The sequence below is a fragment of the Lissotriton helveticus genome, chromosome 11, assembly GCF_964261635.1.
Source record: "Lissotriton helveticus chromosome 11, aLisHel1.1, whole genome shotgun sequence".
In the NCBI taxonomy this organism is placed as follows: Eukaryota; Metazoa; Chordata; class Amphibia; order Caudata; family Salamandridae; genus Lissotriton; species Lissotriton helveticus.
The window spans coordinates 591,689,823-591,704,502 of NC_136072.1; the positions used below are offsets into that span (position 1 = coordinate 591,689,823).

General features: G+C 48.7%; 1 protein-coding gene across 2 annotated transcripts in view; it reads left to right on the forward strand.

Moving 5' to 3' along the window:
- Nucleotides 1-14,680, forward strand: part of PIWIL2 (piwi like RNA-mediated gene silencing 2) — a 1,947,029-nt gene that overhangs the window by 1,756,165 nt on the left and 176,184 nt on the right. For both annotated transcript variants that reach the window (XM_078666379.1, XM_078666380.1), the window contains one exon: nucleotides 3,389-3,496. In XM_078666379.1, coding sequence (XP_078522505.1) covers nucleotides 3,389-3,496 — 108 coding nt within the window. The remainder of the gene's footprint in view (nucleotides 1-3,388; nucleotides 3,497-14,680) is intronic.

Here is a 14,680-nt window from a genome sequence, read left to right on the forward strand (position 1 = left end):
CCTGGCTATCACAGCACGGGGCGGGCGGCCCGGCGCTGTCAGGCACACGGTTAGCTCTTTCCTAACTGTAAAAGGGAGAAAGACCCTGAGGCACTACAACCTCCCTCAGCCATATTTCCAAGTAACCAATCATGTCCTGTCCCTCTACTCCCTCTGGAAGGTCCACCACCCGGACTTTGTTTCGCCTATTGCGCCTCTCCGCCCGTTTCTCCAATTGACTGACCTTAGAGGCCAGCTCGCCCACCTGAGCGATAGTCTGCTGGGCTGGTTCCAGAACCTCCAGGGATGATTCTGTCCGTTTTACCCTCTCGGACTGCTTAGTATGTTTGGCCTGCAACAATCCAAGGCCAACCGCCACCGTGCTAATGCCCTGGTGGAGGGTCGCCTTGGTGTTCGCTATAGCCTCGAGGATTTTGGCCAGTTGTTTATGAACCTGAACTTGGTCATAACCACCTACTAGTATCTTTTCACCCTTTTTTAATATTGTCCAGTAGCCCTTGAATAAAGTTGTTTTCAGTTGGTCATACCAGGACAATTTTTAACATCACTTTTTACACTTTACACTCAAAAAACCAGCTCCACTGTAGTTCAGGTGTCGCAGCACACCCTGATGGCACTCGACCGTCAGGGTGGACCCCGATGATGAAGCATGTCACCAACCAGGTTGGTGAGTGAGGGGTTTTTATAAAAGGAAACCTTTCCTTTTTTCATTTGACATCCCATTCAGAACCTCTCCTTGAGGTATCGGTGGTGATACTCATTGTGTTTTTCTACGAACCTGAACTTTCACCTGTTCCTCCCCAGCGTGTTTTGCAGCAGAGTCCACATTCCCTTCCTCAAAGTCTGGTGGGGGACCGATCTGCTTCCCCCGCGACTTCCCCATAGCTGGAGACACTCCTTCCTCTGCCTTTGCCCTGGTGCGGCGGGTCTTAGTTGTGCAATCAACTGTCTCCTGCCCAGCTGGTACCCACCACTCCAGGGTCGCACACAGTCAGACGGGCGTCAGTGATGCCGCTGCTGAGGCCAGAGCCCAGGAAAGACCGTCCCACAACACAACCAGAGCCAACGACGACGGGGACAGGCCACCTGTAGACCCTACTGGAAGGTTCACTCGTGCTCCGCTCCCGGGCCCCTCTCCGCCTCCCCGTGTAATATGTAGGTAAGGTGTTCTTTCACTTTAAGGAATGTTATTAATGTAGAATGCTTTACATGGTCTAGAGTGTTAATATGCTGTTGAGTATGTGTATCATTCAAATGCAAGACTTCATCTGGGAAGCACTGGTCGTGGATCCTGATTTGATTAAATCTTATTTGAACGTTCTGAGTTTAATTTTGGATTATTTAAATGTAGCTCCTTACTACACCCCGGTAACAACCTCCAGTATCCATGGGGCGGACCTGCCCGCACCAGTCCTTGATCATCCAAGCTGGCACCTCCTGTTAATGCAGTGCGGGCGGTACACCGGTGTCCCAGGACCTCCCCAGGGTCGACTGTCAACTCAGTCCATTTTCAGGCGGGCACCCACCACAAGCCCTCACACCTCAAGTCCAGGCCACCGGAATGCCGCCGTGTCTCATCCGATGGTCGGCGTGGCTCCACAGGTGATCTCGCCCAGCTCTGCCTCACAACGCTCTGTCCTTCAGCTCTCGCTTGACCCTCTCCGTCAGTTGAACAGGTGCACCGCAATGGTCGAAGCGGCGCAGCACCTCACACCAAGGTGGAGGGCCACCGCAAACAAGCAGCCAAACAGTTGTGTGCCAAGAAAAGTCACCTCGGGCTCATTCGCGGCATCAGGCCGCCTCATAGAGTGCGCACCCCTTCAGACATGTGTGCCCCAATTCACTTCTGGCTACTACCACTCCGTTCCTTCCTTTTCTCGGGGCAGGCCTCCTACCGTCGATGTCGCCCCCGCTCTGGAGGTGGAGGAAGAACCCAGCCGATGCACCGCTTCCACCGCAGCTGTGCCAATAGGAGTCCGCGCAGTCTAGCAAGCTATCCCGCACCAGCGGGTCCTGGCTGCATCACCGCACCTCTGGCCCTCTCTGTACTGCAACCACCTCTCAGCTAGCGTGGGGGGTCCGTGGGATCGAATATCCGCCGCAAAGTGCCCATGCCGCCTGTAGGCAACCAAGCGCGCAGGCCGCCGTAATTACCCTTCGCGGTAATATCAGCCGGTGATGACGGCCATCACCTCCCGCAAGGTCCACAATCCTTACGGCCTCTCTTCCACCGAGGTATCATCCAGTGAACACCTCCCCAGGGCCCGCGGCAGCCCAGTCATAGACAGCCCCTTAATATACCAGTTCGCCACACAGGGACTACCAAGTCTGCTGCTCAGTCCTCCTCAAAAGACCCCCGCTTCACACTTGCGGGCAATTCTCAGCGCTGTTCAGGGCGTCGACCAAGCACAGAACCCAGCACCCGCTGTCCCAAGAAGAGTTCTCAGGTCTGCAATCGTTGGCCGGGCCTCCAGGAGCACCCTCCATCCGTTTCAGCCTGGCAGAAAAGTCGCACCCTGCCGTGGCGCAGCTCGCCTCTCTTCTTCAGCCTTGCTCGTCCCGTCTCTCCGCAGGGTTGTCTTAGACGCTCCAGGTGCTCCCTCTGATGAGGTCCCAGGAGTGCGCCCCTGGACCCGGGCCGAAGCACCGCTTTACCAGTATAATAAATTACCTGGCTGGCGCGGAGCTCTCGGCTCACGCATCTGCCATCGGTGGCTTCGTAGCCACGCCCCTGTAGCCATTTGAGACTTAACCCATTTTAGGGAAATGACTACCCTTGGAGAAATTTTTCAGACATTAACATGAACACCATGTCATCTATTTTGTAGACAATGCTGTTCACAGAATTTATAAAATTGGAATCTGCCGTTATGTCCTTAAAATCCACCTTCCCACATTTCCGTTCGCATGACTTGCTATTCTTTTTTAGAGGTAATAAATATAAGAAAGATCCCATGAGGGAGGAGGAAAAATTTGTTGCATTTAATAATAATTAATAAGTATCCAATTCATAACTGACCCATTCTTCCTCCCATATGATTTTTCTATGATGGGTATTTGAATCTCACACCAAATTAAAATACCTGACAGCATTAATACCTTCTGTATAAATAATCTTTGCTGCTTTGAAAAATATATGCACTAACTTCTGCAGTTTGTTTTCCTCTGAAAAATGGCAAATAATGGACAACATTCATTAGATGCATGTAACAATCCACTAAACCTAGAGGGGGTAGGGTAATTTTGGGGTTTGAAGCACATTTGCTTATGGATGTACATGGAAACACTCCCATTAGAAAGACAACAGAATTCTATAAGTATATAGCAGTAACATTTTACATTTGGTGGGATCACTAAATTGCTGATTGTTTGTCTTTGTTCTTCCTAGGGTGGATTTTTTCTTACTGGCTCATCATGTGAGACAGGGCTGTGGCATTCCCACTCATTATGTCTGTGTACTAAATACTGCCAACCTGAGCCCAGATCATATGCAAAGGTAAGACGCACACTATCGTATTAACATGAAGAGCAAGGTGAGTCAGTAGGGGTTATGGTCAAAGATACAAGGCCACCAGATAGAAACAGTCTAAAGAGAGAAACATGCACATTAAGCCCAGCTGCATACTTTACTCAGATCTTACATAAGGATGTCTAACTAGGAAAATAGCACTGTAAGGGAATCACTTGCCTCTGTACGGAAATTAATTACGTCTTTCCCAACAGTGTATAAAGCAATAGATTTCTTTTGAAGAAAGCAGTCTTGTCTTTCTCTCAAACCCAGTTTAGACGATCAGCAATATCCATTAGAAGATTCCATGTTTTTATGTTCATGGACATAAAAACCTAGAAATCCATGGGTTATTGATTGTCATACATGGATTACCTAGTTGATCTAGGATTTTGACTGTACTTTTCAGCCCGTTTGTGGTACTTTGATCTCTTTGGTCTGGATTGTTTTCTGGTTCTACAATTGACAACTTTCAGAACTTTTTCAGCTTGTGGTTGCAGAGTTTGTGACCTATAAACAACCCTTTCATTCTTGTTGAGTCTGCAGTTTTTTTCTCTGAAGCACATAGAAGCATTAGCTGAATTGATATTCAAGGCATGGTCTCCGGAGCTTTGGCTATTATTGAGTTCATGACTTTGCCGCAAGGAAGCAAACAGTACTGAACATAGTTGCCTTCATTAGTAAAAAAAGAAATATATTCCAGTTGGTTTTCGGACTTTGTTATATACTGGAGGACCCTCCAGACCAGTCAGGACATTGGTAGTCCAAGAGTAGACCCCACTTATTACATCGCCACCTGGGGCATTGTAGGAAAGTACCCCTTCTGACATGGTTACCCCCCACTTTTTGCCTGGCATCTGAAGGAACTTTGACTGAAAGTGTCCTGGGTTCCTGCTAACCAGGTACCCAATACAGGTGTTCCACATTTGCCATACGACAGGGATGATCTCCTCGCACTGAACCTGCCCCAAAGATGTAATAATGTAGTCGGCTGCCTCGGACAGACTGGCCTACAATGTAAGTCATGCAACTTTGTCACTCTAGAACCCTGCTTGCCTGGACATAAAGTTAGGGTGCCTAAACACACTCCTCTTACGATCCTCCAGTTAAATGTCAGGTCTCTGGTAAAACATTATCCGGAAGTCAACTCTCTCCTAATCGACGAGGATCCGGATATTCTCTTTCTATGTGAGACCTGGCTTCAGGACGATCTGACTAGCATCCCAGGCCTTACCTTGCCAGAAGGTTACTCTATGAAGTCTATCAATAGAGACACCAGGGGAGGGGGCATAGCTGTCATATACCGATCGCTATTCACCTTCTCTTTCCTGAATGAAGGCATTAAGGGATGCGAAAGTGCCCGCTTCAAAATCATAACGGGCCCTCATTTTTCCCTCTCCGGGCTCTACATCTATCGACCGCCGGGTCCCTCATCTAAGTTCATTGAAGCACTTTTAGAGGCAGCTCATGCCCTAACGGTTACTTCACCTAACTTCACTATTTTGGGAGATCTCAACCTCCATTTCGACTCTACCTTAGACCCCACTGTTAAAAATCTTCTGGCGGACTTTGCCGCCCTCCAGTTAACTCCACTTATTCACACCCCCACTCACTCCACTGGTCACTTACTAGACCCTGTCTTCACTAACATCTTGGAGGTCAGGGCTGACCCACCCAAACCCATGGGGTGGACCGACCACTTTCTTATCAGATTCATTATAATGGTAAAAGAATTGCCCAAGAAAGAAATGTCTACTTCTCGTTTTAAGAGACCATGGCATATATTGCAGTCTGCTGACCTTCTCACCACTTTGGGAGAATTTCGTCATAAGGACAACGAGGACATTAATCTGTCCTATGCGGCATTCCAGAATTGGATTACCAAGGGACTCGACACCCTTATTCCTGCTAAATGGACAAAGGGACGTAGCTCCCCTAGTAACCCATGGTATAATGATAACCTAAAAACTATGCGGAAAGAGTGTAAAGTAGCGGAGCGTAAATGGAGGAAAGAGTACAAGGACAGTGATAAAGCGTTTTATATGTCCAAACTGAAATTGTACCACAAGGCTATACGCGATGCACACGCGTCTTTCTACGCCAAAGAAATTAGCTCAAGTTCTAACCCTACAAAAACCATTTTCAAAATAGTGCAAAAATTACAAAATTGTGGCAATACTGCTTCTTGTATTACCTCCACTCAACAGTGTGAAGATCTTGCCGCCTTTTTTATAGATAAGGTGAGGAAAATCTATAGTGCTTTTCCACAGGCTTCAACCGAGCCTATTAACCTTTCTAACCCATTCGTCATCGGCACGAAGCTGTCGAATGTACCGGCGATTTCACATGATGATCTAGCCAAACTGCAAAAAGGTCAAGTCCGGTTCTCCTAACGATCCCATGAGACCGGCTCAATTTCTCGAGTCCTTAGATTTTTTTCTTCCCTCCCTTGCTACGTTACTCAATCTCTCCTTTTCTTCGGCTGTTGTCCCAAACTGCTGGAAACAGGCATGGGTTACTCCCATTATTAAAAAGCCCACTCTGGATCCCACTAAATTGGAAAATTTCAGACCCATCTCGCTGCTCCCCTGGGTATCCAAGCTAGCTGAAGCCCACGCTAACAACGTCCTGTCCCACCACATGGCCACAAATTACATCTTGGACCCTTCCCAGAATGGGTTCAGACCTGGCCATAGCACCGAGTCTGCCCTTCTATCTACCACCGAACATCTTCGTAGGATACTGGATGCCGGTCAGAGTGCTGCGCTGATTCTGCTTGACCTCAGCGCAGCCTTTGATACGGTGTCCCACAGCATCCTGCTAAGACGCCTTGAGGCTATAGGGATTTGTGATCTCGCCCTTGGCTGGTTTCGTTCTTTCTTAAAGGACAGATCCTTTCGGGTCTCAGCTCCTCCGTTTATCTCTCGGTCCCACTCCATCGGACAGGGAGTTCCTCAGGGCTCTGCACTCAGCCCATCCCTTTTTAATCTTTATGTTCAGCCTCTAGCTGCAGTAGCCAAAAAGTGGGACCTCACGCTGGTGTCGTACGCTGACGACACACAGCTAGTTATCACTCTTACTGAGGGCCCCTCGAACTCGGCTACAAGATTTAGGGATGGCCTGGCGGCAGTTGCCCAGTGGATGACAGACAACTGTCTCCAGCTGAACGCAGGAAAGACGGAGGTGCTTCTCCTCGGAAGGAACTCCAGACTTTGGAGCGACCACTGGTGGCCTTCTGTGCTGGGCCCGATCCTGTCCCCAAAATCCCTGGTGAAAAACTTGGGTGTGTGGCTCGATCCATCGCTCAGCTTTCAGGCCCACACAAAGAAAGTGGCAGCTACCTGTGTGGGCCTGCTGAGGAGCCTCAACCCTATACTTGGATTTTTTGATTCAAAAACACGCCAATTGATAATCCAATCCACTATTCTATCCAGGTTGGATTACGCTAGTGTCTTATTCTTGGGCGCTAATAAAGCGGAGATTGCTCGCCTGCAACGGGTTCAAAACACAGCAGCACGGGCTGTGGTGGGCCTTCCCCGTAGGTGCTCCGCCAGAGCTACCATCCAAAGACTTCACTGGCTCCCCATTGAATCCAGAATTAAATTTAAGACTCTCACCATTGCTTTTAAAATTCTTAAAGCTGAATGCCCTGAACTACTACGTCCTCTCCTAGAACCCTATATCCCTCAGCGCGCTCTGCGCTCCTTTGGCCAACATCTTGTGACTGTCCCCCGAACGAAACTCTGTCGGGTTGGAGGTCGTTTCTTCAGAGTTCTAGGGGCTAAACTCTGGAACTCCCTGCCACCTACTATTCGTTCCATCAACTGTCTGTCCGCCTTCAGAAAGGCTATTAAAACCCACTTGTTCCCACTATGTTAGGCCCCTGTTCCCAGTTCCCTCCCTTCTTAGCAGGTTTACAAGGTTCCCTAGCGCCGGGACGCCTCTTTGCCGGGGCAGCTGTTTGCGCTTTATCAAAAAACATAACATAACATAACATCACTTTAGACTCCATGTAAGTCCCTAGTAAATGGTACCTTGGGCATTGGGACTAAAGAGGGTCCCTAAGGGCTGCAACATGATGTGTGCCACCCTAAGGGACCCCTCACTAAGCTCATGCAAACTGCCATTGGATTCTGCATGTTTTGGTGCAGAGAAAAGTGAAGAGTCGACACGGCACACATCCCTGTGTGCCATGCCTGCAAAACACTACCCGTGTTTTAGGTAAGTCACCCCTACAGCAGTCCTTACAGCCCCAAGGCAGGGTGCACTATACCCCAGGTTTTGGAATATCTGTGAAATCAAAGTCAATTCTTAGACAACACAAGTGCCGAGGGACGCCATAACGAGTACATTTATTTATTTATTTATTTTGAAAGTTTTATATAGCGCGAACAAGATCTTTGCAGATATCAGAGCGCTTTACAAAGCCGGGAATGCCAGCAAGAGAGTGGGGTTACACATAATAAGTGGGAAGGGTAGGTACGTGAGGGAGCAAAGTAGTACAGCACATCAATAATGCAAATATAACAGTTAAATGTGTGCATAGATAGTCAGTAGCGTCAATAATACAGGTGAAATAAATAGTATAGAGTTCGAACAGAGTAATACAGGTCGGTGTAGAGTCTTTCCAGATCCACGCTAATAGGTCAAGTGTATTTGGCCATAAAAATAGCTTTTACTTCTTTCTTAAAAAGTGTGAAGGAGGAGATGAGCCTGGTTTCAGGAGGGAGTGAGTTCCAGATCCTGGGTGCCATTCCTGAGAAAGAGCGTTTATAAGTTTTTACCTTCCGGAATCTTCGAGGTTTTAGCAGAAGATTGTTTGTGCCTCTAGTGTTTCTAGAGCCGCCGGAGATTGACAGCTTCTGAGTGAGGTATCCGGGAGAGCTCAGATGTAGAGCCTTGTGTGTCATGCAGGCAATTTTCAAATGTATTCTGGCTTCAAAAGGCAGCCAGTCCAGTGTTTTCAAGTCAGGGGTGATGTGCGAGTGTTTTTTTGATCCAGTGATGAGTCTGGCTGCAGCGTTTAGAGAGGCTCTTAGGGGTGCAGTGCTGGTTAACGGGAGACCGCAGAGGGCGTGCTGCCGTATTCAATTCGCGGGATTACTAGTGCTTGTACTGCAGTTTGGAAGTCTTTGGCTGGTAGGAAGGGTTTGAGTTTCCTCAGGGTATTGATTTGGAAGTTCGCTCCCTTAGTAGCCTTGCTGATATGATGCTGCATGTTGAGGTTGGAGTCGAGGGTTATGCCTAGGGATTTCGCTGAGTCCACTATGATGGGTTGGACATTGAGTGCAGTTAACTGTTTAAGCCAAGTTTGCGTGGTGGGGATCTTCGCGGGAGGTGTGATCAGCAGGAATTCTGTTTTCAGAGCATTGAGTTTGAGATGATTATCAGCAAGCCAGGATTGGGTGCTTCTGATCGTTGAGTTCAGTAGTAAGATGTCATTGGGGGATTGTAATTTGAGATATAGTTGGGTGTCATCTGCGTACATGTGAAAAAGTACATTGGATGCTTGAAGCAAGGTGGTGAGAGGTTCCATAACTAGGTTGAACAAAGTTGGTGATAGGGAAGATCCTTGGGGGACGCCTAATGAAACAGGTATTGGAGAGGACATCAGGTTGTTACTCTTGAATTTCTGCGACCTGTTGTGTAAAAAGGAGGTGAACCACTTGAGAACAGTCCCAGAAAGACCCATTCTTGTGCTCAAAAGATCGAGTAACTTCTCATGTTTGACAGTGTCGAATGCTGAAGAGAGATCAAGCAGGATGAGGAGGCAGGTATCACCTTGATCTAGGATTTGAAGGGCGTCGTCAATTATGTGAGTCATAGCAGTTTCAGTGCTGTGTCCTGCTCGGAAGCCTGATTGATGAGGGTTGAGGAGATCAAACAGATCGATGTGTTTAGTCAGTTGTAGTTGAGCGCATTTTTCCAATAATTTGGCGAGAGTGGGAATATTGGTAATGGGACGGTAGTTGTTTAGGTCGGATGGGTCGGCAGAAGGTTTCTTTAGCAAAGGTGTGACTTGTCCAACTTTGAGGGAGTCAGGGATGGTTCCTTCTTGGAGCGAGCTGTTGATAATTTTAGTCCAGAGAGGAAGGAGCAGTGGGGTGAAATCTTTGACAGCGTTTGCAGGGAGGGGATCCGTGAGGTGATTGGAGGGTTTCAAGGTGCTGAGCAGTTTGCCTATTTCTTCTTCGGAGTAGGTTTCAAAGGTTGACCATGTTGCATTGTTTTTAGGTTCGGTGGGTGTTATGCAGTTGAGTGTGTTGTGGAGTCTTGCGTCAGGGCGGAGATCATTCTTTATGTTGTCAGTTTTTTGGGTAAAGAAAGTGGCGAAGTCTTCACAGGAGGGTGCTTCGTGCAAAGTACTGAGAGGTTGGGGTCTTTCCTTGGCTTGTGTTCTGATTAACTCAAACAGTTTTCTAGGGTGATTTTTTGCTTGGTCGAGCTGGAGGCTGAAGAAGTTTGCTTTTGAGCGCTTTATTTTCCTGAAGTAGGCGTTTCTCTTTTTCTTCAGGGTTTTCAGGTGCAGTGCAGAGGGAGCTGCCCTCCAGGTGCGCTCTGCCATTCTCATGGCTCGTCTATCTTCATTGAGACTCCCGTCGTACCATGGGTTGGAGATTTTAGCGGAGACTCTTTTTAGCTGCATGGGAGCAGCCTCATTAATTATTGAGGTCACGGCGTTAAGATAGTGGTCAGTCAGGGATTGGACATCTGTAGCGCCCGTAGGCGGGAGTAGGAGGTCGCGACTGCTCGGGGGTATGGAGAATGGGTTGAGTTTTTTCAGGTCTCTTTTCCATACTTTAGGTCTGGAGGGTTGAACCGGATTGAGTTTGACTTTTTCATTGATGTGGAATGTGACAATATGATGGTCTGACCAGTCACAGGGTTGAATAGAATCAAGTTGAGTAGCGTCCTCTTTGGCGATGATAAGGTCGAGGATAGAGCCTTTCTCGTGGGTCGGGCTGTTGCATAATTGTGTGAGGTCCAGGGCGCTGAGGAAGCTTTTAAGACTATTTACCACCGCATCATTGAGATCGTTCCAATGGAGGTTGAAGTCACCCAGGTATATTTGGGTGAGCTGTCGTCCTGCGTTGGTTGAAATCAAGTCCATCATTTGTTGGGCGAAGATGAGGTGGTCTCTGGGAGGGTGGTAAATGCCATGAAGAGAGCATATCGGTTTGCCATCGCTGATGATATCGAGGCAGATGTATTCGTAGGAAGTTGGAGAGGGTAGGGACGGCACAGAGACTTTCAGAACAGAAAGGCTGTTCCTGTATATGCATGCGATTCCGCCACCTATCTTGCCAGACCTGTCAAGCCTAAGGATGTGGTAGTTAGGGGGGACCAGAATGTCCATTATAGGTGTAGAGCAGGGGTACTCATAGTACGGCCCGCGGGCCGGTGGCGGCCCGGCAAGCCTTCCTGGGCGGCCCGCGGACATTGCAGACACCTGTGTTTAAAATGAAATAAATTAAATAGTGTTCGCAAATACAGCCGCAGCAGCTCGGACTCAGACTCTGCTCTGTGGGGGCCCGGGGGATTCCAGTGATTGTCAGAGGGGAGCTGCAGGGGCCTAAGAGGTGAAATTCAACAAAGCCTAATTAACATGTAAATGGTCTTTTAAAGACCCATGAAGTACTTAGTGCGGCTGTGTGCGCGCAACCGGGGAAGCTGTCTCAGCCCGGGCTGAGGGCTGAGACACACACACAGGTGAGAGGACAGAGAGGGAGGGAGGGAGGCACAGAGAGAGGGAGAAGGGAGATACAGAGAGAGGGAGGGAGACACAGAGGGAGGGAGGGAGACAGGGAGGGAGATACAGTGGGAGAGTGGGAGACAGGGAGGGAGACACACCGGGAGGGAGGGAGACACAGAGGGAGGATGAGGGAGGGAGAGATCGAGGGAGAGGGAGAGAGAGGGAGAGAGAGAGAGAAGGAGTGAGAAAAGGAGGGAGAGATAGAAAGATGTGTGTATGCTGGGTCTGGTGGCTCAGTGGACGAAGGAAGGTGTCTGCTGCAGGGACCTGTGTTTAACCTCATGGTCACAATTTTTGTTTGCTTTATCCCCGCCCCCTCCCCCTCTGACCCCGCCCCCACCGGTGCGTCCCTCAGCCACAAACCACACTGTAAATTTGGCCCCCGAGAGAAAGTTTGTGAGTACCCATGGTGTAGAGGATTCGGTTAGCCAGGTTTCAGTCAGGATGATTAGGTCAAGGTCCAATGTTAGGATGAGATCAGCGATGGAGGAGGAGTGTTTAGAAGCCGATCTGCAGTTTAGGAGAGTGCATTTGAGACGGGGTGTGTCGGGGGAGGAAGAGGGTACTAGAGAGAGGGGGACTTTTCTAAGGTTATTCGGGACGGATATTCTGTTGTTAAGAGTGTAGGGTCTACGGGGATTTGAGTGTATTGTGGGGATGGGGAGGTGCGAGGCGGTAGTGAGGTTTAGGGGAGCTGGGTCGTAGGAGCGGAGGAGGGAGAGAGTGTCGAGGTCCGAGAGAGGGTTGCATGTACGAAGGGGGCGGTTGTTGCGATTGTGGGCAGGGATCGCGGTCCAGTGAATGCGGCTGGTGTGCTTGTTGCGATTGTGGGCATGGATCGCGGTCCGGTGTGAGGGACGTGGCTTAGGAGCGTCGTCGGGACGGGAGGAGAGCAAGTTGAGAGGGGGGGGTGGTGATGAGTGAGGTGAGTCTAGGGGGTGTGGTGAGCAGCTCTTTGATGGTGTGCATGTCTTCTTTGATGGTGTGAATTTCTTCTTTGAGTTGTAGGAGGAAGGACATAATCTTGTCTAGCGTGGGGTAAGTATTAGTGCTGGGGGTGGAAGTCATGGTTGGGTGGCTGACCTGGGGCTTATCGTGCGGGTGGGGGGGAGGGTTGGTGTTCATGCAGGGCTCCGTGTTGTCGTCGTACGGGTTGGTGTTAGGGAGGAGAGAGGGTAAGGGGGCGATGGGAGTGGATGAAGTACGGAGGAGGTTGGAGGCGTCGAGGCGGGAATTCGTGGTAGGCGGAGAGAGCGGGGTGGAAGTGGAGTGTATGATGGTGGTGAAGGGGGAGCCTGAAGGGTAGTGAGGGCTGAGAGTGGGGGGGGAGCTGGGGTTGGAGATGGTCCTGTCGTGGGGAGGGGGAGTTAAGATAGTAGATGTGTTGTGTTCTGCATGGTTAGTTAGCGTGTGGAAGTGGGGGCTGAGAGAGGGGGGGGACAGAGTGTGGGATTTGTCGCTATGTGTGTCGATCTGGTGCTGAACTAGGTTAGAGGGGTTGTGGGCGGGGTCTATGATGTCAGGGGGGAGAGGAGGGGTGGGGGTGTTATGAGTGGGGGTCCCCGGGATGGGAGTGTGGGGGCGGCTGGTGTATGATGGGAAGTTATTTGTGTCTGTGATTGCGGAGTGTGGGGTGGTTACAGCAGGTGGGTGAGTGACTGCTGTGGTGGGGGAGGAGGTGAGGTGCATGTCGTTCTGGTGCTGAGCTAGGTAAGAAGAGTTGTCGGTGGGGGCTGTGAAGTCTGGGGTGATATTACTGGAGGGGATGTGAGTGGAGGTCCGATGGTTGGAGAGGTTCTCTTTGAAAGTGGGGAACAGGTTGTCTAGTAGTTCCAGGTTCCTGTCTGGGGATTGAATTAGGACAATCCCGTTATTGTAGATAGTAATGGTGGTTCTGCCTAGGAAGAGTTGGGATGGTGTGATGGAGAGAGTTAAGCCATGAGCGGATTTCCTGGTGGTGGAGACAGTGAGTAAGGTGAGGAACGTTTTTCTCCATTGAGCTCTGCGAGAGGTGTGGAAGATGATATCGATGTTCAGGGATCCATTGACCGGTGAGAAGTAGGTGTCGACAAAGGGGGTTTCAGGGTGGGACCTCAGGAAGTTGTGTTTAAAGCGTTTAGCGGCTTTTTTGGTGAGTGCGGGTGGGTAGTTGATTTTATATGTGTGCTTGCCGATGGGCTCCATGCTGGGATGGCGGTATAGGTGGGTGTGGCGGTAAAGGTGGGTGTGGGAGGGTGGATGATAGTGCTACACATGTGCATATAGGTATAGGTGGGTGTGGCGGTAAAGGTATGATGATAGTGCTACACATGTGCATATAGGTATAGCTGGGTGTGGCGGTAAAGGTGGGTGTGGGAGGGTGGATGATAGTGCTACACATGTGCATATAGGTATAGGTGGGTGTGGCGGTAAAGGTGGGTGTGGGAGGGTGGATGATAGTGCTACACATGTGCAAAGAACAATGCAGACAGTAGGTTACATGGTACACAAGTGACATTAGTGAGTAACAAAAATAGCCAACATATAGAGGTAGCAATCTGTGCAAAGCACAATGCAGACAGTAAATTACGTGGTACACGAATGCCACTAGTGAGTAACAAGATAATCAAAATAAAGAGTTAGCAATCTGTGCAAACCAAAAATAAACAGTGAGAATGGGTGTAGCTTACACAATGTACACAAATGAATAAAGATATATGAGGTAGCAGACGGTACAGCTTACACAATGTAACGAAATATACAAAAATATAAAAATATAAATGGTGTCAAACGGTGCATATCCAGAGTAGACATGAAATAGACCTGAAATAGGTGCGGCTTACAGAGATGTACAGTGCCCAAATAAAGAAATAATATTGATGATATACTGAAACCGAAGACCGGTGTCACCAAAAGGCTGCATGAGCAATATTGATACTAGTGATTCGCCAGAACAGTTTGAGGTAGCGCTCGGTACATTGACAGTGTAGAAAAGTGAGATGTGTGCAAGTTTACAAAAAAAAGAAAATGTACAAAATACAAATAGAGGTATAATGTTGCACTAAAGGCAGACACTTAATCACACGAGTGTTTAAATACACAAAATAACTGTAAGTAACAATGTACAAGATACAAGTAGAGGTAAAGTACTGCAAAAATAGGCAGGCACTTATGAGTTAGCAGTCGGTAAATTACATGAGAGAAAAGTGAGAAATGGGTGCAGGTTGCAGAATTGTGCAGAGTAGTGCAGAGTACAATTGGAAGGAATAGTTCTGATAAAATATAAATATATAACTAAAATATAAAAATAAACAGCAGAATACCCATGCAAACAGTCGGTTACGTGACACAGATAGGTGTGTATCAAAGTACAGTAGTTGGGCTTAGTCTAAAGTGGTGAGTTCTTAGTGTCAGTTCATATAGTGAATTAGTTAATAGCC